The sequence below is a fragment of the Ochotona curzoniae genome, unplaced genomic scaffold, assembly GCF_017591425.1.
Source record: "Ochotona curzoniae isolate NIBS_2020 unplaced genomic scaffold, NIBS_Ocur_1.0 contig_2404, whole genome shotgun sequence".
NCBI classification, from domain to species: domain Eukaryota; kingdom Metazoa; phylum Chordata; class Mammalia; order Lagomorpha; family Ochotonidae; genus Ochotona; species Ochotona curzoniae.
The window spans coordinates 4437530-4461540 of NW_024465451.1; the positions used below are offsets into that span (position 1 = coordinate 4437530).

The 24011-nt window shown below is 51.2% G+C and overlaps 2 protein-coding genes across 2 annotated transcripts in view; one reads left to right on the top strand and one right to left on the bottom strand.

Moving 5' to 3' along the window:
* CSMD2 (CUB and Sushi multiple domains 2) overlaps positions 1-2523 on the bottom strand; it is a 580178-nt gene extending 577655 nt beyond the window's left edge. Inside the window, exon 1 of the mRNA XM_040974400.1 lies at positions 2337-2523. Coding sequence (XP_040830334.1) covers positions 2337-2523 — 187 coding nt within the window. The remainder of the gene's footprint in view (positions 1-2336) is intronic.
* A 14302-nt stretch (positions 2524-16825) lies between these two features.
* Positions 16826-24011, top strand: part of CUNH1orf94 (chromosome unknown C1orf94 homolog) — a 38359-nt gene continuing 31173 nt past the window's right edge. Inside the window, exon 1 of the mRNA XM_040974040.1 lies at positions 16826-17136. Within this exon, the coding sequence (XP_040829974.1) occupies positions 16826-17136 (311 nt within the window). The remainder of the gene's footprint in view (positions 17137-24011) is intronic.

Here is a 24011-nt window from a genome sequence, read left to right on the forward strand (position 1 = left end):
TAAGGAGGCTGGAGGTGGTAGTGAGGCGGGCGTCTGCAGGAGCGGTGGGTGACGAGGGGTCCCCTTTGAAACCCTCATTTTCACAGCATGCAGCCATCACCGACCCGGGGAGGGAGCCCCGCGCAGTCCGCAGCATCTTTAAAAGTCAGAGGCGTGAAGCGAACACACGAAACCTGAGAGCCTCCCCCTGTCTTGTGTCACATCCTGCCACCTTCCGTTGCCAATTCCATTTACAAATCTCTGCGGCCTGCGAAGCCAAACAGGGCAGCTCAAGGCGGGCGGGGTTTAAGCAGAAAGGCACCAGCTGGAGGGGTCTGCGGGGAGGGGGGGTGGGGAAGAAACTACTACGCTGCCGCCACTCACAAGGCCCCCACCCCCAGCTTCTCCGCTGACCGAGGAGCTCGGAGCGAATGCGTCTTGGCAAAGCTGGATTCCGGCACGGACGAGCGGCGACGGGCACGCTCCCGCGATTCGGTCTTTTCTTCCCCCGAGGGACACGCCATGCCCCCAGGGGCAGGGACAAATTCAGCCAGGAAAAAAAAAAAAATCACCTCAGATACAGAGCTAGTCAGCCCAGGCCAGAGCGAGACTCTCTCATGCAAAAAGGTCCTCCAAAAGGCACGAGCGGCCACCCCACCACCACCAGCACCACAGTGCCCTGTCCAGTCCACCCCCCAGTGCCCTGCAGCGGCCGCCCGTGTGGTGACCGGGGCGCCGGTGCGAGCAGCCTCCGGGTGGGTGTGGGTGCGCCAGGCCCGAGCTCCCAAGCGCACGCGCCGCGGGCGCCCCTCTCTGGGTGTCGGTGGCTATGACTGAGGAGAAGCTGAGAAAAGTCCGACCAAGTAGGGATGAGAGCTCCAGGGCTGGCTTCAGGCACCCTCACTGACCCGAACCCCAACATGCCGTGGCTAAGGAGCAGCAGACACGGTCTGCGGCCGTGGGCTCCCAACATGCCGGAACCAGAGTGTGCGCGAGCTTTGCCACTCCCTGTCGCCGGGACCGAGTCCGCAGAAGGGGGCACCGGGGTGCTGGAGGGGGCCGAGGCTAGGCCTCCCAAGGTGCAATCTATAGTTTAAAAAAATAAAGATATATATATATATAAAATCTACACGACCAAGCACAGCTCTGGACTGGACGTGTGCTGGGGCCAGGCCTGGGCAGCAGGTGTTTTTGCGTTTTTCCCACGTTGGGTCAGCCTCAGGGGCTCAAGGAAAATGAGGCTCCGGGTGGGGCGTCTGGACAGCTCCCCGCTGGCGCACCAGGAACTTTCTAGGTAGTGGCCAGAGAGGTGCCTCAGAGGGGTGCCGTGGGTAAGCTGAGAGGGGCCAGTCGAGGCCGCCGGCGGCCGCTGAGAGGGCCAGGTTCCCTGGAAGGTCCGCGTGCCTTCCCCCGCGAGCTGCAAACTGCAACCACACAAGCCGCGAAGTTCCGGGACTGGCAGCACCCGCCGGCTCTGGCCCCTCTCCCGGCCGCGGTCGCCCGGAGCGGGTCCCACCGCCCGCGCCGCCGCTGCCGCAGCCCAGGCGCTAGCCCGGCTGCAGCAGGGCGCGGGAAAGGGCACTTTGGCGCGGAGTGGAAACCGAGGGGGAAACGTGGCGGCGCGCAGCCTGGCGGAGACACTCCTTCCTCCCCCCACCCCGCCACCCCTCCAGGGGCACAATCCCCGCCCCCGGCTCCCCCGCCATTCAACACCCCCAGCCCCCCACCTGAGCCCTCCGGCAGAGAAGGCGCGGGACCCCCAACCGGGACACGCGCCCACCTGGACCACCCCCCTCTCCTTCCTAGGTCCTCTCTCCGAGGGAGGGGAGGCTGGCGGCCGCAGTCTCCCGGCGGTTATGGAGGGGGCTTGCTTTTTCAGACGGAGAAAATGGGCGGGGGCAGGGAAGGGCAGACCCTGCAAAGGAGGAGATGGGGAGGGGGCGCGTGGTTCTCTCTTCCAGACCCCAGGACCGGCGTGCCTGGCAGAATCGGGAGCGGGGAGACGGGCTGTGGGGTGGGAGAGTAGGGCTCCGAGAAAGTTTATCCCGGAGAAGCCTGGTACCTTGGGGGGCTGGTAGGTTAGAGAAACTGAATCCACAGTCCAGGTGCCCCGCAGCCCCAGGCCCCCCACATCAGCCAGATCTAGCCAAGTTGCGGCTGGCGTGGAGGATAGCAACCAGGGTGAGGGTGGAGATGAGGATGTGGTGGAGGACTGGAGGGCCCGAAAGGGGTGAGGGTGGGAGGTGAAGGCGGGGGTGGGGGTGCGGGAAGGAACCCCCTGGCCCCCGGGCGCCGAGGGGTGGGCTCGGGCGGGGCGCGCTCGGCGGTCGCCGATTCCCCTGCGCGGCCGGACTTACCCGCGGCGGCCGAGGCGCTGAGCAGCCCCCAGCCCAGCAGCAACAGCAGCGGAGGCGGCGGCGGCGGCGGGCGGCCCCAGCGGCTCCGGGAGCCCGGCACGAGCGCCGAGATGCCGGCTTCTTCGCCGTGAGCCCTCCCCGCGGGGCAGCCGCAGCGCCCCTGCTCCCGTCCCCGCGAGCGCGGCATGGCGCGGCCGGCAGCGCCGAGGGAGAGGCTCCGCTCGCCGCCGAGGAGAAAGGAGGTCAGGAGAGCTCTGGAGCTTTTTTTTTTTTTTTTTTTTTTTTTTTTCCTCCTGCTTGGAAAAAAATCCCGGTACGCGGGAGCCCTGAGCTTCTGCGGCTGGAATGAACCAAGTGTCCGCCCGGCCGGGGAGAGGCGCGCTGTGCGCTCGGAAATGACTCGCTCCAATCCCGCTTCGCGGGGCTCGCGCCGGGGGGCGGGGGGTGAATTATCCCCGGATTAATCACTCCGGAGCCGCTTCCCCGCCGCTCCGACGCTGGGGGTGGAGGCGCAGCCCAGGGAAAAAAAAAAAAAACTGGGGAGGGGGGGACTCCTCTTCAGCGCCACCTCCACCTCCAGATAAACCGCAAATTACATCTAAAGGCTTGTTTATTTCTGTTTGTTTTACAATGGACCAGTTTTCTTTTTAAGTTCAGTCCAGCTGTCTTTCCGTACCAGATTCCCCTTACACACACACACACACACACACACACACACACACACACACACGAGACTCTTCCGCCTTTGGGAAATCGGAACACTGTCTGGGACCAGGTTTCCCAAGTCCTGGCTCTAGTCTTGGGTAGCAGCTTTGAACTTGCAGTTCCCGGGCCGGGGGCGATGCTGACGCGCCCCCTTCGTAATAGCCTCCTACCCCATCCCACGAGGCCGGGGTGGGTGGCTGGCTGGCTGGCTGGCTGGCTGGGGGGCGGGGGGTGGGCTGCGTGCGTAGATACAGGCAGGGTTAGGAATTGAGGAGGGAGTGGAGTGGGCACGGGGTGGGTGGTGGTCTCTGTTCCTTTGCCAATGTGAAGTCCTACCCTTGCCCTAAGGCAAAATCTCAGGATCCAAGAGGGAGTGCCGGAGGGGTGGGGGTGGGGAGCGAGGTTGGCGGAAGGACGGTACTAGAGTTACTTGGACAATTTATCCTCCGATTCGAATAACCGGACCCTTCTTCTGCTGCTGCTGCTGCTGCTTCCTCTTCCTCTCCTGCTCTTCCTCCCCACCACAGCCCCAGCCGAGTCCAGTTTCCCCCAATGGCGTGAGCAGCTCCGCACCTCTCCGCGGTAACCGCTGCCGACAGCCCCAAGGGCTCCGCGTCGCTCCCACCCCATCCCCCACGCCGAGGCGGTCGCCGCCGCTGTCTGGTCTCCCCTAGGCTCCTCCGCCAGTCACGATGGCTCCTGGGCTGTCTACGCCAAACTCTTCTGCGAGAGGAAGAGACGCTGGGGGCGGGGGCGAGCCAGAGGGCACGCGGACCTGGAGCGGCCAGGCCCAGGCCGACTCACGCAGTCCAGGGGGGCACGCACCTGCTGGGGATCGCCCCACCCCACCCCACCCCCCATCCCCGCGCCCCTTTGTGAGACCCTGCTCCGGGCTTTAGCCAAGCGGTGACTTTGGAGTCTGCATAGCCCAGGGAGGGAGCCAGTGACTGTAGGGCAGCAGGGCTTGGGGGTTTCAGGGGAAGGGTCTAACGAAGGGTTAGGGATTGGTACCATGAGTTGGGCAGGTTGGTAACCCATGTTGGGCAGCAGGCAACTGGGCCTGGGAATTTTCGGGGAGGGGATTGCAGAGTTAACTGAGGAGGGGGTGCTCGTCTTTACTCCCCAAGAGAAAGTTGCTTCCCTAGCCACAGTGTGGCTGCCTGGCCGCTCCCCTCCGGCCACCTCCCCACCCGCACCCCCCATCCCCAGTAGTTCCGGTTTCCCTGCATGAGCTCATCCCTCAGCTGGGTAGGGAGGGGTAGGGGAAGGGGCTGCTGGTGGCTCTGGGCTGGCCAGTCTTTTCTCGGGGTGGCCAGCCTGTCCCCACCCCCAATGCACTCGCTTTCCCGCCCCTCCCTGTGCCACTGCCTCACTGGGTGCCAAGAACCAGCCGAAGCAGCCAGAACTCCTCCGTGAAAGGCCTGCTTTATGTGCCTTGGGCGGCAGGGAGGGGGCTTTTCGTTTGCCATTGTCCAGCCCCTGCCCCTGAAAGAGAGGACCCAACCAGCCACGAATGCCCAGGCTCTCCCCCACCATCCCTGCAGAGATGGTGAATGCCTGCTGAATACCTGGCAATGCCTGCTGAATGGGTGGCGGCCTTAGGGGGTGTTGCCTGGGCCTCTCCCGGGCTGGGTGGGCTCTCACTCCTAAGCTTGGGCGTTCTCCTTCTGTGGGGGGTAGGATTCTCCTGGGATGTGCCTGCAGCCTACAGCTGGACAGAAGAAAAAGTGGCTGCAGCCAGCGGACTAGCCCCCACACTTTGCTGCCGTGTGGCTGTTATGGACAGGAACTAGTGGCATCCTTCTATGAGGGGAGAGGGGACTGGGGCACACCTTTCATCCCTGCAAATGGCCCAGTTACGTATATCCTCTGCCATTGGTGCTGTCTGATCTATTTGGGTCCACACGCATTTGCTGAGTGCCTCCTGTGCTGTGGGTAGTACTGAGGCAGCTGCTAGCGTGGAGTCCTGGTCAGCGAGGAGGCAGGGCAGGGGCAGCCACCATCGCCCTGGGTGAGGGACACATCCAGACAGTCAGCTTTTCTCCCACTTGGGAGGTGGGGTGCAAGGCTAATTTAAAGAGGAGAGGAGGATGTTGGCTGGACTCTGAGGCCTGAGTAAAAAGACTAACAAGGTGAAGATTCATTTACTCAACAAATATCTATTGAGCATCATTATGTGTCCGAGTTCTGTGCTGGATAATGAATCTACCCCAGAGTGAACAATTCCTGACTTGAAGGCGAGCCATAAATAAACAAATATGCAGAAAGTTTCTCATTAAGGATGCTAGGAAGGAAAAGTTCATGTTGCTGAGAGAATAAAGGGGAGGCTTGCTTGAAACTGGTGATTTGGGGAAGACCTCTCGGCAGGGGCCTAAAATTAAGCTAGGCAGCTGTGTAGAGTGGGGAGGAGGGAGGTTTGGTCCAGAGAGCACAGGCAAGACCGCAGAAAGGGAAGGGAATTGAGAGAAAAAAAAGCGGGGTGGCTGGATGGAAAGTAGGAGAGGAGCCAGCTCATGGGGGGCTCTCATAGGAGATAGGGAAGAATTGGGGGTTTATTTTGAAGCAGTGGAAATGAAAGGTGTGTTCATCAACTGGAGCTATGTGGCTTACACAACAGAAATGTGTGTCCTCACAGGAGAAAAAAATGGAGGGTAGAAGTTCAAAACTGGGGTGTCCAGCAGGGCAAGTCCTTTAGGCCCTCTCCTTGGCTACCGACGTCACCTCTCCCTGTGTCTCCACAGGGTCGCCCCTCTGTGTATGTCTGTGTCCTGACTCCCTCTGACCAGGACACCACTTGCATCGGAGTCCCAGCGCCCTGAGTTTCTCTCTGCTACCTGTTTCCTGCAACTAAAGTCAGGTTCCCAAGGATCCAGGGTCAGGGTGTGAATGGAGAGGGGGCACAAGTCCACCCACCAGGAAGAAGAAGGACATTTCAGAGGAGGCAGGAGAGAGGGTGCAGATGCGTGACAGTGAGATGTCGGCCACGACTGTGTGTAACACGCCTGCTTCAGCAGCAGACACTCAGGAAAGATGGACAGCTCTGCAGGCTGAGAGGTGGATTTCCATTTCCAGGAAATGGAGCCAAGTGCTACAGCCTGGCGGGAGCTTTCTTCTCTGTAGGGAATGGGAAAGGGGTGGTCACTTAGAGGGCTACTGCAGTAGTCTGAGCGATGCAGGTGGAGGCAGGGATGTCCCTGTAGAAACATTTGCAACGCGATGGGCAGGAATCAGTTGCTGACGGCTTTTCCTGTCTAGCCCAGGAGAGTGTGGATCTCAGCCCAGTCCCAGAGCAAGCTCCCTGCCCCTTCTGTTCTGATGAGCAAGAGGCAGCCTGAGGTCGAGGTCTCTTTACAAAAAGCCTAGTGCAGTGTAGTGACTTGCCCAGATAAGCGTAATATCCAGATAAGATCAGAGTTCATTTTAAAAAGAAAACAAGGCCTGGCACTCTGGAGAACTCAGCCTCCTTCAAGGAGGGACTACAGACATGATGCCCTGAAATTCGCATTCTGACCCAGGAAGAAAATCAAAGAGCTTTCGAAGGCTGAAAGGCCAGGGATAGATGGGGTGGGGGTAGGGGGCAGGGCTCACAAATGCGGTGCTCCGGCAAAGTGCCAGCAGAAATGGAAGCTGATGGGCAGGCGGGACTGCAGAGAAGCGCTTGAAAGAGAGCTGGCATCTTGGGTTGGGGGCAGAGATTCTCCAATCCCACGCCTGATCAGACGGAAGCTAGGATTTCCCACGGGTGAGGCTGTCGCTGTAGAGATGGCAGCGAGCTGCTTCCCAGGGAAAGGTGGCAGAAGAGACTGGGAAAAGAAAACCCAGAAAGAAGAGCTCTGCTGGCAGCTCCTCCACTCAACTGAGCTGTCTTGCCTCTGTGCCTTTACTCAGGCTGTTCCTCCTGTCTGCAATGCTCTTCTCTCTCTCATCTAATTCCCAATCATCACCCAGCTCAAGTCATGTTCTTCAGGGAGCTTTTTGTAAATCCTTCTACTGGGCTGTATGCTCCCCACCCAGCATGGACTGCTAGCTACATGTCCGTGATTTCTGCTTCCCATCCATAGTCAAAAGCAGGGCTGCTCCACTGAGGCTGATTGTCCCCCAGCAGACACTTGGCAGTGTGTGCAAACACTTTCAGTTGTCCAGACTGGAGCATGCTGTGGACATCCTGGAAACAGAGATCAGGGATGAGGTCAAACACTCAGAAGGTTGGCAGTACTGTGTTCTCAAGGAGGAGGGGCTGCCCAGCCAGAGACCTTCTGCAACCCCTTTTAGAGCTGGACACCTTTGTTAGACAGGGTTCCATGCAAGGGCCGGCAAGCAAGAGTGTCGCTTGTATATACCCAGTGACATCCTTCCATCATGACTTCATCTGCTGGCTGGGTACAGAGCATCAGTTCCCTAGTGGATGGCAGAGTCACAGGGTGGGAAAAGTCTGGGTTTCAAGGTCCCTGCATGGAGGCAAGTCATCCGCCAGCCAGGATGTCTTAAGCAGTTGGCATATTGGAGTTTGTTACAGCAGCAAGCAATACCCTCATACACCTGTCTCCAGTTCTGCCCTGGAATTCTGCAAAGCCATGGACTCCTCACTCATCCTTGCATCTGTTTGTGGCAAAATATTTGATTGTGGGCTAGGTGCTGAGAACACAAATGGAAAGAAAAAGCAAATGTTAGCTAGGGTCCCTGCTCCCCCAGGACTGACGGTTTATTAAGAAGCAAGTTAGGTGGCAAAGGAGGGTTCCTTACTCTGGGTGAGATACAGCCTGTGCTGAAAACCAGGCAATGAACTCCCAGCTCAGCCCAGGCAGAGGCAGGCGAGAAGCAGCACTTTCCAGGAAACAGAGCGGCCAATGTGGAGCAGGACACTCAGCAGTGCAGACTGCCCAAGGAAGGGCTGAGGAAGAAAGAGACCTCTGTCCAATGACTCCCCTGTCTTACGTGATTGTCTCTGCCATTTGTCCCCTCCCCTGTGGGATGGTAGCCCCTGAGAGTAAAAACCTCTTGCCACCTCATTTCCCAGTGCTCAGTTTTGCCTGGAGTTCTGGAGTTCTTGCCTCTCTCACATCTCAAAGCCCCTCCACCCCAGCCTGCCCTGAACGGAACCAGTCCGTTTCACATTCTTCACCCAGCTTCCACATCCATGCAGATCCTAAGCCAGACGAAGCTGGGAGTGCCATCCTTAATTCCTGTTTGACTCAGGCAATGACTGCAAGTCCTCCAGATTTGACCTCCTTAATGTACCCCCACGTCTTAGCCAGGGCCCCCTGCCTCGTAACTACAACAGCTTTGAAAGAGGCGATCCCCTCTGCTCACCCCATCGCATCACTTCCTCTTTGCCTCCAGTTCTCTTTAAAGCACCAGCCTGATTTCATAGCTTACTGCCTTGCCTGGACTTCTCTCCATGGCTTCTAGAGTGCTAGTCAAGCTCACTCCTGGAACCTCTCTGCAAGAGCCCCTGTTGTCATCTCCTGCATGCCTCAGAGTTCCCTACTCCCAATACCCACCCCCGCCTCCCACCCTATGCCGCAGCATTCTGTGCTCCTGAGGCTACTAGGATGGGCTGTGTACTTACTTTCACTTCAGCCAAGGTCCTTGTGTGTGCTGCTCCTCTGCCTGTAGTCTTCTGCTGTATCCATTCCGCTTTCTGCCCTTCAAAATTCAATTCATGTGTCAACTGTACAAGCAGTCTTCACCAGTGCCATTCAAAATGCATGGTACCTGGTGGAAATTTAGTGGTTCTTGGTTGGTTTGTTGGTTGGATAGATGGATGGATGGATGGATGGATGCCTGAACAGGTGCTCAGTAATGTTTGTGGAATGGATCCAAAGACACCTCTCCCAGACTTCATTATCTGAGTTCCTTAAAGAAATGCCTCCACTGACTTATGAGTTAATGTTGTGCTGTCTGTCTTCAGAGAACCCTGATGTGAGAAACTCACCAACCTAACGGCATTGCTGTCTTTTATGAAAACAGAATAGAATATATTGCCCACTATGTCATTCAGTGTCCTTTAGACAAGGACTCATGATAAATTCATGCTTGGGGTTATTTCCAGGAAACATTTTGTCTCTGCAGATGAAGATGTGTATTTTCTGCTGTCAGAACATAAAAACTCTGCCATGCAACGTGTTTCCGTTTTTGCTTTGGCTGACAAATACGAATACCCGGTTTTATTACCTTATTACTTCTCTGCAGGCTGACCAATTCAGGTGCCTGAAAGTAGCAACTCTTTCTGTTTTGTTGAGATGGAGTCAGTGTTTGCCATATTTTGTGCTTTTTAATCTGAGAGTTGCCTCAAGTCATCTCAGCAGTAAGCTAGTGGAGATCCTCAACGAATGTGTGTGTATTGGTGATCAATGACACGGCGTGGAAGTCATGGAAGGAAAGGCAGAGCACCAAGTTTCCAGTTGAGAGGGATTTTTGTGAAGGAGCTCTCCAGGAGTCCTCAGAGCGTCCGTCAGGACTAGGCGTGGGCACAAAGGGTGCCTGCATTCTGTTGGGCTCGGCTGCCACCTGACTGAGCTCCAATTGCCAAGTCGTATTCTCTTCCTCTTCCCAGTTTTTAAACTGCTCCTAAGCTGCTGTTTTTGCATGGCCGGGTTATTAGTGATAGATACGAAGGGCAGGCGCACTAAGATGCTGCTTGGAATGGTCACGTTCCATGTTGTGGCTCTTGCTCAACATCCGACTCCATCTTACTGTTTGGTAGTTGTCCACGCACCTGGAAGACCAGGATCGAGTTACTGGCTCTCTGCTTCTCTCTGGCCCAATTCCAGCTATTGTAGGCATTTGAAGAAATGAGCCAGACTCTGGGAGCTCTTTTTCTGTAATCTTGATTTCTCTGCCTTCACAATAAGTAACTACATTTTTAAAGTAAGTGCTAATAATATTAATAATAATAATTTCTTTTATTGGAGACACAGGAGCCATGTACTTTGCTAAGAATTTTACATTTGTTCCCTTATTTAAAACATCCCCACTCTTCAAACCTTCATTTCTTTTTGAATTTTTAAATTATTTTTGCATTTTGTCGAGAGGCAGAGAAGCAGACAAAGCTCCCTTCTGCTAGTTCACTTTCCCATTTCCTGTAATGACTAAGATTGGGTCAAGGCCAGGATGCAGGAGCTGGGAGCCCAATGCAGGTCTCACACATCAATGGTAAGAATCCTATCACTTGAGCCACATCACAGCCTCCAAAAGTCTGCATCAGCAACCCTATTACTTCAAAAGTACCACGACCTCCTGGATCCTGCATTAGCAGAGAGCTGGAATTAGGAACCAGGGCCAGGATACAAACTCAGGCACTCCAAGATGGAGTCAGGCATCTAAACCACTAGGCTGCATGCCCACTCTTTATTGCTCTCACCACTTCACAGATGAAAAAATGCCAGAGCATTTTAAACAGGTGCAAAGCCACACTTGAGCCAGCAGCATAGCAGGAATTTAAATTTTAGTGGGTAGGTTGCCATTGCCCCAGCTCCTGACCACCCCCTTATGTGTACAACCAAGGAAGGAGACAATGATAAGGGATAAAAACCCTTGGAAAATTCCAAGGAGTACTGAGGAGGTTGCCAGGAGAGAGATGCTACCATCTCAGATTTGCTTCCAGAACACTGTAGTTGCCTTTGCATCGTCCTGGCAGTGCCTGGGAGCTCAGCATTCCTGTTCTGTTGCTCAGGTACTGTCCATGTAAGACCAATTCCATGACATGTTGTTGCCACCTCCTCTCCCTCCAGCTCTGATGGTTTGGCCCTCAGGGACTTTGCCTAGTGTTGTGACATTAGTCGTAGTAGCCAAGAAATGGAAATGTATCCATCAAGTGATAAGTGGCTAGAGAAGATGTGGCGCATCACAAAGTCCACACCAATGTGCCTAACGTGGAAAGCGTGCATGGGTCCCCTAAAGCATCTGCGCTAAAAATAAGATCTTGTTTAAATTCAACGTGCCATGAACTTGAGGGAGAGCTTTCTGTGCACAACAGAATACTCGTCAGCCGTAAAGCGATAATATGCTGTCACTTGTGACAGAGATGGAGCAAGAAATCTCCTTGTGAAGTGAAACACGCCAGGCTCACAAAGACAACGTCACATGATCTCTCTCGTATCTGGGATTTATAAAAAGTTGATTTCATCAAGTTAGGAGTAGAAGAGTCATTCCCAGAGGTTGGAGAGAGTAAGAGGAAAGAAGGGTGACAAAAGGTTGAATGCGGGTACCAAGTTGTAGTTAAGTGCTGCTTTAAGTGCGATGGCCTGTGGTGGGGTCAGGGAAGGGAGAGTGCAGACAACGTGATGTGTACATTCCTCATCATAAAGCTAGAAGGGATAATTTTCAATGTTTCATCATAGAGAAGTGATAAAAGATTGAGGAGATTGACATAAGCCTACTCCAAAAAGTTCTTGCAAAATAAGATAAAAAAAGATGGTTCTTTTAGGGTCCGGCTTGATAGCCTAATGGCTAAATACTTGCTTTGCATGCACCGGGATCCCGTTTGAGTGCTGGCTAGTATTCTGGCTGCCCCACTTCCCATCCAGCTCCCTGCTTGTGGCCTGGGAAAGCAGTCGAGGATGGCCCAAAGCTTTGGGACCCTGCACCCGCGTGGGAGACCTGGAAGAAGCTCCTGACTCCCGGCTTTGGATCAGCTCAGCTCTGGCCATTGTGGCCACTTGGGGAATGAATCATTGGATGGAAGATCTTTGTCTCTGTCTCTCCTCCTCTCTGTGTATCTAATTTTCCAATAAAAAATATAAATAAATCTTAAAGAGAATTTTTAAAATGTTGAAATGAGCTTTGACTTTCGAAAAAGCAAACAAAAAGATTACAAACCGGCACCCATATGGGATCCCAGCACATGCAAGACAAGGACCTTAGTCACTAGGCTACCGTGCCGGGCTCAAGCGTTGCTTTTTCATAGCATACTTTCTCGTGGACATTTTGAAGCCCTTTGTATATATGGACTTCAAAATTGTTTTTCCACTAAAACAAACTCATCTTGTAATTCAATTTTCTACAGACTTTTACAGTTATCCTTGCAGATGGATTGAGATTTTGTATGATAATCTGTAAATATGTATAATATTTCGTTTATCAGTTAAAGTTGGAAACTTGCGTGGAAGATCCCTGTTTCTGAGCCCCACTGCGAAGTTGGATACATTAGCATAATCAGACTGTAGTGGCAGACTCTCTAGGGATTTGGGGGCTCTGTGAAAAGTTTTAGGCCTAACCATTAACCCCACAATGCAGAGATATCAGCAACATTGAAATCAGTAAATAGTTTATTAAATGCAAAGTCAAACAGTATGTCAACTTCATTAACTGTTGAGTTCAATATTCATAAAAATGTCAATACATTTTGATAACAATTGGTAGGTTGGAGTTTTCAGTCTGTGTGGATTTCTCAAGATTGGTAAGGAATCACAGTCTAGCATATTAAATAAATGCCTCATGACCAAAAACTTCCAAAAGCAAAATGGCACAAATCCTTTCGATTTCTTTTTATAAAAAGTGTTATTGGTTATGGTGGTGGGTGTGTGTAAAAATGTCAGAGGAGGAATGGTGCCTACAAGAGTTGCAAAGAATATAAAAAAAACAAGGCTTGCAGTGATCTTCAAAGAATCCTGGCTATGCCAGCTTTCCTTGGGGTTTCCACCTGGTCTTGTTGTGTTGGAATTGGTAGCTAGTTTGATGTATATTGCATATCCAGTGAACGTTATCTACCTTCACGACCGTGGTTCTGAGATACTTACTTTTCTATTTGGAACCAAGAAAGTTTGGGGTGGAGGGTGTGGTGCTAACTCTCCCTGCCTTTCCTTCAGCTTAAGCTCTTAACATGCGCTATCTCACTTGTCACTGAAAACTCTTTTCAAATCTGCATCATATTTTTTCTATCTCCTAGATAAGCAAAACTAGGCAAAAGCTGCCCAGGCTAAAATGGCTGGTAAGGGCTAATTTAAGAATTTTTTTCCACACTAAAAATAATTCATAATGAGATAATCCTCACAACCATTGACTACTTTGAGCTGCCCAAAAAGCAAGGACCAGGCCCATCATCTTAGCTGCGGTGTCTTCAGCACCTCTGTGCAAGTACCCAGTACGCATGGCTACATGTTACATGAAGACTGGGATAATCTTGGTTTATGCCACACCTGCTCCATCACAGGCACTTGGAGAATTCTCAACTGCAGTCTCTAGGCTGTGACTCAGTCTAGGATGCAGTTTGCTGATCCCTGTGCCTTGCACAATCTTACCTATAAAGGGGCTCAATAGCAAATCACATGTGGAAAGGCTTAGGTGATTGAGCCCATCACAGAGTAATGTCCCCAGCTGGCCGAAGTTGTCCCTCCCCACACATAGCACAAACACTGTTAGAATCTCCAAAGGCACCTATTTCAATGTAATCAACAGCAAGCTAATGTACCACAGGTTTTATGTGCCTCTCATCTGCCAGGTGTACTTCCAGGGACTTTCTATGTGCTAAACAATGGCTTAGCAATGCAGCATCTACTGCACTTGTACAAAGCAAGTGTTGTTCATTATCATCCTCTTTTACAGAAGAGAAATCACAACTTTCAGGATGACTTTGTCCTCCCCAAATTTCCGTGTCAAAATCCCACCCCCAGGACTTCAAAATGGGGCTGCGGACTCTCAAAGATTAAGATGCAAGGAAGGTCATTATGACAGGTCCAACTGTTCACAGGGAAAGGCAGTGTGGATCCAGAGAAGCACAGATGAAGCACCTTGTGAAGACACAGGGAGAAGACACATCTGTGAGCCAGAGAGATCGGAACCCACCCTTCTGATGCTGGGTCTTTACAGTTCAGTCTCCAGGACTGTGGGAAAACCTGTTTCTGCTTAAGTCTTGTGGTCAGTGGTAGTTCATTATGGCAGCCACAGAAGACAAGTACAGCATGTCCAGGTGACTTGCCCACACCTACACTGCTAGAAAACTCACTTGATGACCTCCAGAACCAGGCCATTTGGTTCTAGAGTCAATGGATTTGTGATTATAGAAATGTTTTCTCTTTTAAAAGGACTTATTATGTATGTATTGAGAAGGCAGAGTATGATAGAAAGAGAGAGGAAGGAAGGAAGGAAGGAAGGAAGGAAGGAAGGAAGGAAGGAAAGAAGGAAAGGAGATTGAGAAAGAGAAATACTTTTCCACCTGCTGGTTCATTCCCTAAGTGACTACAACAACCAGGGCTGAGTCAAGGCAAAGCCAGGAGCCCAGCAGACTGGTCTCCATGTGAATAGTAGGCACCAAGTACATGGACCACCTTCTGTGGCATTCCCAGGCCATTAGCAGAGAGCTGGGTAGGAAAAAGGGCATCCAGGACTTGAATCAGAGCTCTAATATGGGATTGCAGGCAGTGGCTTAATCTGTGTGCCACAATTAGAACATTTTCTGTGCTATCCAAGATGGTAGCCAGTAACAATGTGTGGTTAGTTCAACTGAACAGCTGAATTCTTAATTTACGTGAAAATTTAAATGATTCCCCAGTAGCTAGTGGCTGCCATGTTGAATGTGGCTTTATGCTTTTTCTAAGTATGTGATCACTGAGTCTTGTGGAATCTTGTGGAAACCTCCCATCCATGTGCTTTAAGGTTATTCCCACTCCCTGCTGTGCTTTATTTATTTGTCGTAGTCATTCCTATTTAACCCTTGTTGCCTGGTCTTCTGCAAATGGGGCGAATGTGCTGGTTAATTTTCTGGAATCCAGTGGCCTGGGCAGCACAGAGTCCCGGGCAGTCTGCTCTAAGCATAGGTGTTAGCCAACCAAATGCCAAGCAACACAAACACACAGTGACATTTTCAGAACTATTAATATTTCATCAGAAATGATCACTTTTCCTTTAAATACACTATCTTAAAAGGTTTTCTACATTCTTAACTATAATTTTATTCAGTCAAAGTCCTTGGAATTTTCCCCAAAGGAGCGCATCTTCAATGTTATAATGAAAATCAAAGGCGAATGAAGCTCAGATTGCAAAACTGAGAGTCAACATTTCCAAGAACTCAACCCTTCTGTAAAGAGCAAGGTTGTGTATTGGGCACCTACTGTATGCCAGGCACTTTACATATCATTAATTCAAACAACACACATTTACTGAGCACCTCCTGTGTGCCAAAATGTTTTACAGAGAGGGAGTCTCTCATTCCTCCAAAGCTTCTCAAATGTCACTTCCTCCAGGGGGCCTGCCTGGACCTCCTCCTCTTGTTGCCACCCTCCTCTGCCCAGGGCCTCATTCTTTTATTCTCCACTGAGCTCTCATTCTTTCCATCATTGCTGCTTCTTTACTCGCTCTGCTGATTTATGGTCCAGCTGACCCACAGGAACAGAGACGGGCTGCTGCTTTTCTTTTCACCTCCTTTCCTTCTTCCTCCATTTTTTCTCTTCCATTCCAGGGGACACTGCTGTCACCACCACCCACTACCCTCTCTTGCAGCCAGAGGCACATTCACTGTCAGCCCGTATTTAATAAAGTCGCTCCAGCGAGGGCAGGGTCCCAGGAATCAGCCTGCCTAGACTGGTCCCCTGCACTGCCACATCCTACCCGGAGCCCAGCACTGGAGGGAACTGTGTGCCTTGGTGGCGAAAGGAGCAAGGCCAGACCTGGAGCGCGGGACTTTGGGCCCAGCTGCCTGCTTCTTAGCAAATCGTCTGTAACGCCAAGGCTCATGTGCAGAACGAGAATAAAAGGCGATTTCATGAGCATAAAGAGGAGTGAGTGAGCCCAGCGCCTGGCTCAGGGTCCTTGTCGTTGGGAAGAGAGCCAGGCCGAGACTCAGCAGGCCTGCCAGGGATGTGGGCCCCGCGGAGCCCGGCGGCCGCGCGTTCCACACAGACTCCCGAGCGAACGAGGACAGCGCCCGTGTCCTGCAGTCCTCGTTCACCCCACCCGCACCCTCACCCGCATCGCAGCGGTCCTTTGGTGCCGAACCCGGCATCTAGCGCCCCGCGCCCCGCGCCCTGCGCCCCGCGCATAGAGCCGTTGCGTTTGAACCTCCGGAAAGAACTCTGGCGCTCGACTACAAGGGTGTGCCAGACACTGACTGGCAAATTGGCCCCGCCCTGCCCAGACCGCGCCCCCTTTCGCAGCTGGACTCTCTTGGCGCGGCAGGTGTCTTGCTGAGACCCTGGGACGGCGGCTGCGGATCTCTGATACTGAGATTTCAGGGTCCGGGGAGGCAGGGCAGCCGCTGGCGAGGGGGCCCGGAAGGGGGGCTGAGGCAAGCATCAGCTGAACCGTTGCCTCGGCTTGACCAGGGGAGGCGGGGGTCTCTGGGACGCTCCACCCTGGGCGGGCTTCTTGCCTGTGGCGCCTAGCTCGGGGCCAGGCCCTCGCCCTGCCGTATATGCAACTAGGAGGGCGAGGATGGGCTGAGCCGGACCTAAGTGCCCCAAAGTGTCACAAGGGGTGACTGCCAGGGACTGCGGGGAGAGCCAGCTCCCCCTTCTGTTGCTCCCAGATGTCATTCTGCCCGCCCAGGTGCCTGGTTCCTGAACTCCAGAGGATTCCACAGTTACTAAGCTACTGGTTTTTGTTGACTTTTAAATATTTTCTTCTAAGGGAGAGGGGGAGGAGGGCAAAAGTCAGGCAAGAACAAATAAGAAGGAATCGAAATAAGCTGGCCCTCCCCGAAAGAGAGCTGTTAGGTACCCTTAAACCACAAGCAAGCAGAAGGCCTCTAGACCCAATCGCCTTTCAGGAGCCACAGTCTGACCGTGCTGAACAACCTCAGCCAGACCCCACCCTCCGCTCCCTCCCTGGTGAATGAGGGACGGTGGTATATGGCCCCCTGTCTCCGCGACCTGGGTGGACCAAGGGGCTTCTGGAGAGAAAGGAGAAAGATGGCCAGTGGGAATGGGCTGCCTTCCTCCTTGGCCCTGGTGGCCAAGCGCCCCTCAGCCCTGGGCCCATTCCCCCGATACATCTGGATCCACCAGGACACACCCCAAGACAGTCTGGACAAGGCTTGCCATAATATCTGGAAGAGAGTTCAGGGCCTGCCTGAGACGTTGCAGGCCAAAACCTCAGCAGAGCAGCTCTCTGCCACTCCAGCTGAGACTCCGAGAGACTCCAGGCTCAGCCTCCAGGACGAGTGAGTAGAACCTCTCTAGATGAGCAGTATAGGGAAAGGCAAAGTCCAACGCTGGGGGGCTGTTCCGGCCTAAGTTCAGTCTGGTTAAACCCTAAGTCATGGGAACATTGCCTTTACCCAGCTTCCTTCACAGTGAATGGAACAAAGAGCTGACCAAGGTCCTGAAGTCACCTGACTGAAGGACCAGGGCCAGAGCTGCGTGCCAGGTTGCCTCTTTAATAGTCCTCCAAAATTGCTCTTTCTGAAGGTACAGCCACCCCACATACGGCTCTGGGGTCCTTGGAAGCCCTCCACCCCAGCCAAGGCCAAGGGTCATAGCACTCATGCCCTCGCCCCAGATACAACACCAAGACGCTTCCCTTTCCCATGCAAAGGCTAGGCATTTGCACAGACAAGTCTGGTGGTTTAAACCACATCTGGAATTTCCTAATACAGGGAGCAGCTGTCCCATTCAGCCTCCACAGAAGCTGCTATAAGAGCGCACATCAAAATATTTACTGGGAAGGCATTGACATATTCAGAGGACATAATAGAAAATTAAAGTGCGGAAAGATGGCTGTAAATAGCCAGCTTCCTGGATGGGGAATCCTGTGCCTGGGAGACACAGAGCTAAGCGTTTCTCTACCAGGGCAAAGTCAGGCAAACATTGTCGAGCATGGATCTTCGCAAGGAGCAGACAGGAAGAAGGGACCTCATTAGGGAAAGGAGGTAAATCAGCTGTGGCTTTTTCATGTCACTGTCAAGCACTTCTTCAATGCTTTGCATCTTCAAAGTGTGCTGTAAACATTAATTAATCTTCCCTAAGTTCCTATAAGGCAGGTATTAGTGTCCCCATTTTACAGATGGATTAAGTGTTAATAATTAAGTGCTAATTAAACACTAAGTGATAATTAAGTGTTGCCTGCTCCAACACACGCTCCAGCTCAGTTCAGAACTATTCTGAAGTGAGGGAGCACTCAGGCATTTATCAGATGCCTCTGGTTTGAGGGACGTTTAGGCAAGAGCTAAAACGTAGAGCCAAGTGTCATGGATACCTGACTCTTCACTCCCTGCCGGCCCCTTGCAGGCATCTCTGCTTGCTGCAGATGAAAGTGGGAGGCATTTTGGCTGTTCTTGCCTCTTCTTGCCTGTGCTCAGCACAATGTGGCTCAGACGGGAATAGCTTGGGTACAGCCAAAATCTTGCCGTCAGGCCCTTCAGTGGCCTAAAGCCTTACTCTTCCACCCATTGCCATCTGCTCTGGGACACGGCCCTGGCAGAGTGCCTTGGGGCCATGGTCAACCCTCATGGCTGAGGTGCTGACTGTCCACTTTGTGGGTCCAGGGTCAGTGTCAATTTCCAGTAGATGGCACCCTCTCTGCCAGGTCACACTGAATTAATGGAGACAGACTCTACTTCCAGTCTGCACTTGGCTGAAAATTGAAGTGGTGCACCTTTGGCCAGTTGCTTAACTCTGTTTGGCCTTGATTTCCTCATCTGCAAATTGAGAATGATTTGCCCTGCCTTGTCCACCTCAGAGCTGATAATGAGGATGGAATGTGATGGGAAGCAGAGAAGTGAAAGATGCATCATACAAATGAGGCTACCCTCAACGTGTAATCCATAGGGTTCCGGGTTTGTGCTTGCTAGTGGCTTTGGTTTGGGCCTTGCACGCTGTGTTCTGCACAACCTAGGGTGATTTAGCGGCCACCCTGGAGTCAAGTGGGCCCCATCCCCACTTCATCCAGAGCGGTAGAGCTTTTATCAATTTTACTTACTGGAGTTCTAAGGCTGTTTTTGAAAAAAGAGTTCTGCTGTTGAGGAAAAGAGCTAGGAAACCACTGACTTAGATGAATAAAGGATACCATAATCGTGTGGATATCAACCAGGTGGAACACAATGAGCTATTCTTGAAATCAAGGCAGCTGTGGCTGGTGAAGTCAGATAACTCCAGTTTCAGATTGCGCTTCAGCCCTGTGCCAGCGGCAGGATTTGCTGCTGTTTGATTTATCGGAGCTTTGGTTTCCTCATCTGCCAAGTGAACACGAGTTCTGTGCATTTCATGGGGTTATTGTGAGGGGGCTTGAATGAGATCTTCAAAGAGGCCAGCTAAGCATTAGGAGTTGAAAAACTTCCTTGTAATGACCATAATTCTTTAAGGCCTGCGATTATTTCATGAGGTAGGTATGATTTAAAATTCTTTACCATTGTAACATTTTAGTATGTAAAATTTCAAACATAGACTAGTATTGTGGGAACAGAGAATAATACAGTAAGTGTGCTTACCCTGTATGTTTATCACTGAACACCAATAATAATCAAATGGTACTATTCTGGTTTCAGTTGTTCCCACATCCATTTTGAAATGAATTAGAGGTTTGGAGGGGTTGATTTCTAGGTTTGGAGGGGTTGATTTCTTTCCCCAAATCCTCTACTGAGGAAGCAGCACAGTTTCAGAGGTGAAACCTGGTGCCACCTGAGTCATCATGAAAGCACAGTGGGCTGTGTTCCTTCCAAATCAGAGGCATTCTTGGGTAATAAACAAATATGATTGATCACACATAGGTTTCAGATCTAGGGAGTGTTTTTGGTGTTTCTGGGATACGCTTGATGCCCTGCATAGTCTTTCCTTGCTTAACGTGTCAGCCCGATTTTAAGTACTAAAATTCCAAGTCATAATTTTTTTTTCTTGATACCATCTGCACACATCGCAGAAACTCAGACTTCTCGAGTCTGCAAGGGGCCTTGGAAGCCATTTGTGTGGCAGAAGCCCTTCCTCAGCATCCTTGCTGAGTGCCCACCCTCTTGTGCACTTGCTTAGATGGGGAGCTCACTGCTGGCTAAGCAGCTCATTTCTCTGTGATGAATTCTCTCAAAACACCATTGGCTTCTGGTTCTGGAATCAATCTATCAAATCAACAGCCACCTGTTCATCTCAAGTCTTCCCTTAGAATCCCCAGCCAAGTCCGCCCTCTCTTTCTCTCAATAGTCTAGGTAGCAAAACAAGCCACAGCACTCGTCTTGGTATTTCTTTTGTCTCCAAGCAAGATGGCTCTAAGTTTCTCCTTTATGTCTGCTTGGTTTAGTTTCCTGTTCACAGTGCTAACTGCAAGAACCAAGTACTGTAATCCATGCAGAATCCGGTTTATGTAGATAGGATCCTCCCTGCCTATGTCTTATATCTTATTAATAGCAACCAGTATCATGTTCATCTTTCTTTACAAACCAATTTTGCTCTTTTAACACACATTGAATTCATTCATTCGCTCATTAAATGATTATGCATCTATTGTGTGTCCCTGGAACTGTAGGGAGATGGATATGTGAACCAGTTAAAGTCCTATCTTCTGGGCCCAGTGCAGTAGCCTAGTGGCTGGAGTCCTCATCTTGCATTCTCCGGGATCCCATATGGGTGCTGATTCATGTCCTAGTGGCCCTGATTCCCATCCAGCTCCCTGCTTGTGGCCTGGGAAGGCAGTCAAGGAAGGCCCAACACCTTGGGACCCTGCACCTACGTGGGAGACAGAGAGGGGCTCTTGGCTCCTGGCTTCAGATTGGCTTGGCATTGGCTGTTGCGGCCACTTGAGGAGTGAAGCATCGGATAGATCTTCCTCTCTGTGTATCTGAATTTCCAAAAAAAAAAAAAAGGCAATTGAATAAAATCTTTTTTTTTACAAAAGTCCTATCTTCCTAGACCTTACTTTCCAATAGCAGAGAAAAAGGGAAACCAGGGAGTTTCCCCTGCACTGCCTTGAGCACTGCACTTAGGACTTCCACATCCTTGGCTTTAGCCAAACGTGAGTTGAAATTATCTTGGGATAAATGTGTCTGGACAGTTTTACATGTAATTATTCTCTGGGTGATACAATATAGCCCCTTTTTACATAGTGTTTGTATTGTTTAAGGTATTACGAAGTAATCAAGAGATGAGTAAAAGGATGTGGTACAAGAAAGGCAGGTGTCTGGCATACTGGTTAAGATGCCCATGTCCCATATCCAGGTGCATGATAATGATGCCACTTTCAGCCCCTGATTCCAGATTCCTAGTAATGCAGAGAATTGGGAGGCAGCATTGATATGTCCAGTAACTGAGCTCCTGTCTCCCAGCTGGGAGCCTTGAATGGTATTCCTAGTTGCTGACTGCTATCCAGACCAGATCCAAATCATTGCGGACCAGTGGATGGGAACTCTCTCTCTTAAATAATTGCAATAAAACTTAAAGGAAAATAGAGGATGGGAATAGGTTATGTGAAAATCCTATGCCATTTTGTAGAAGGGTCTTGAATATCTACGGTCCCGGATTCCCCATGAACACTAGGGATGATTGTAAATTTAAAAAGCTCTGATCATTTTAGATGTAAAAAGGACTGACATTCTAGCATTCCGGTATTAAGAGAATAATAACAAATATGTAAAAGTGAACAAAATAATTTAAGGTCTTAATGAATGCAAAGATGGAAATGAGAGAAATCGGGAGCCTTTAGATGGGTGTCAGGGCAAGGCGGTTGTGAAGTGAAGTGACTCCTGGATGCCGAGAAGGAGCCACTCAGGTGGAGAGCGGACAATCTGCCCAGGCACAGGAGCATGCATTGCTAATGTCCTGAGGCAGTAGTTAACTCAGCTGGTTTGCAAAAGCCATGGAACATGGTCCTAAGCGATGTCACAGGCAGGCAGGCAGGCAAGGTTCCAGGCAGGAGACCTGGGACACCAAGGTGGGAGTGTGGAGTTTAGATTCCAACACTTTTGTAGGAATGAGCGTAACATGATCAAATTCACTATTTCCTGAAGATGTAGGCATCTTGTGTGTGGAGTTGGTTAGTAGGTGTGTGCAGGCAAGTGATGGGGGAGATGCTGTCACTATGCCAGGGGAGCCTGGTGATGGGAGTGGCTGTGGGGGCTGGACCAGTGCCATGTAGGCAAAGGAAGCAGGGGATTCTGTGTGTGCTGTGAAAGGTCCAACGGATCTGCGAATGGTTTAGGGCACACAAGGACATGAAAGCTGAGTGGAGGTTTCTGGCTTGAGCCTGTTGTTGGACAGTGGTACCATTTTCTAAGTGGGGGGAAGAAATGGGGAGAAATGAGCTTTTGGGGAGAAATCAATAGTTCTGTCTAGAGTCAATTAGACTCAAGCATCTTGTTCAGTTATCCTTTAATTAGTCGTAAATTTGGGCTTAGAGAATTGTGGCATGCCACTTACTGACTCATATTCAAGGATTACTTACTCATTTGTGTCTCCCTTTGCTAAAACTTGAAAACCTCAGAATGGAGGCCTTGGATGTGCTGCCAGCCCCATTATCCTGACTATGTAAAGACATTTGCTCACTCCTGCATCTACGGACTCACTCAACACGTGCTTATTGTCTTCTCAGCACAGGGCTCTGTGCTGGATCCCAGGGTCACAGAGACATAGCGCAGAAACTCTCCCCTCAGAAAGCTCCAGTGTACTGGGTGAGACAAGTACAGATGCACCAGACAATAAGGACTTGCAGCAGATATTTATTGTGCCCCTACTGCATGCCAAGCAACAGCTGTCATTGGTGGTGAGGATGGGAACAGTCTTCTACCTTCACGGACCCTCAGTGTCTCAGCAGATGCAGGCCATGGCACGCTGTGCTAGGTTCTGATGAAGTGTTTGGGGGTGCATTGCTGTCAGTGTGAGCAGGGTGTTGGCATTCAGCCGGGGTTGGGGCCTCAAAGAATAGAGATCCATGCCCAAGTGCCGGTGTCAGAGCCAAGGAGTCCCATGTGCAGCCACGAGGTCTCTGTATACATCCCCTGACTTCAGTGCACTCTCACAATGATTAGTCAAGAGATCCAGCGCATGAACCAGTGACTGCTGAGGTTCAAGGACACCCTGCCCCCACCCTCTTCTGTGTTGGACTCATGTCCTGTCTGTCCGCATTCTAACGGCCTCCTGCTCATCTTGGTTCTGCCACTTTGACAGCATCTTGTTTCACTGCATTTGCTTCCTTTCCTTCAGGAACATCTGTCCTCCACTCTTTGCCAGCTTCATGAAGCACATCAACAGCTCTGCTCAGACGTCTTCTATCGCAGCCCATTGCTCTCTAGTTCCTTGGTCTGGACTCCAAGTGGCTCTGTAGTGGTCCTTCCTTTATCTCACTTAGAAAAGCAGGATGAGTTGTCAACAGATGCCATTGCTCTGGTTTCTCCACTACCAGCCATGTCAAGGCATCCTTAAAGACATAGAACAAGTGTGCCACTCTCGGAATTTGTCATATTCATTCCATTTAAGAATATTTTTCTTTCTCTTTCTTCCTTGTTCTTCTTCTCTTAAGGAAGGTATGTACTTATTTGAAAGGCTGGGGGCAGGGTGCGGAGAGCAGTAGATCTCCCATCTACTTGTTTACTCTCCCAAAAACCTGTAGTACAATTGGTCCAGGCCAAAGCTGAGTGATGGGAATTCAGTCTCTGACCTGGGTGGATGGGGCCCCACTACATGAGCTATCACCTGTTGCCTCCTCAGGTTTGCATTAACAGGAAGCTCAAACCCAGTTCAACAGTGGCTTGGCAGTTAGACCAAACACCAGCCTCCTTATTCCTCTTTCCCGTGAATTCTCAGACAACATAAAATGAGGAGACAAGTAGACTTGGATCCCTCCACATTTCCTAAGTGTAACTAAGCCTCGCCCTATTGTCTATGTCCTGCTTTCCTCCTTTGAAAAATGAGACGAGTCACACAAGCCGCCTTACAGAAATATAGTGGAGACTAGTAAAGCAATGTACATTCGCTCATACTGCACCTGTAATGCATTAAGGCATTTGTATCACTGTCAGCCGAGTCACAGTGTTGTCATCAAGGACACACATGACATGAAAACACAGACCGAGGGAAGCTACTGCGCTGAGAGCCATATTTTGGTGTGTTCTTTGTTTTG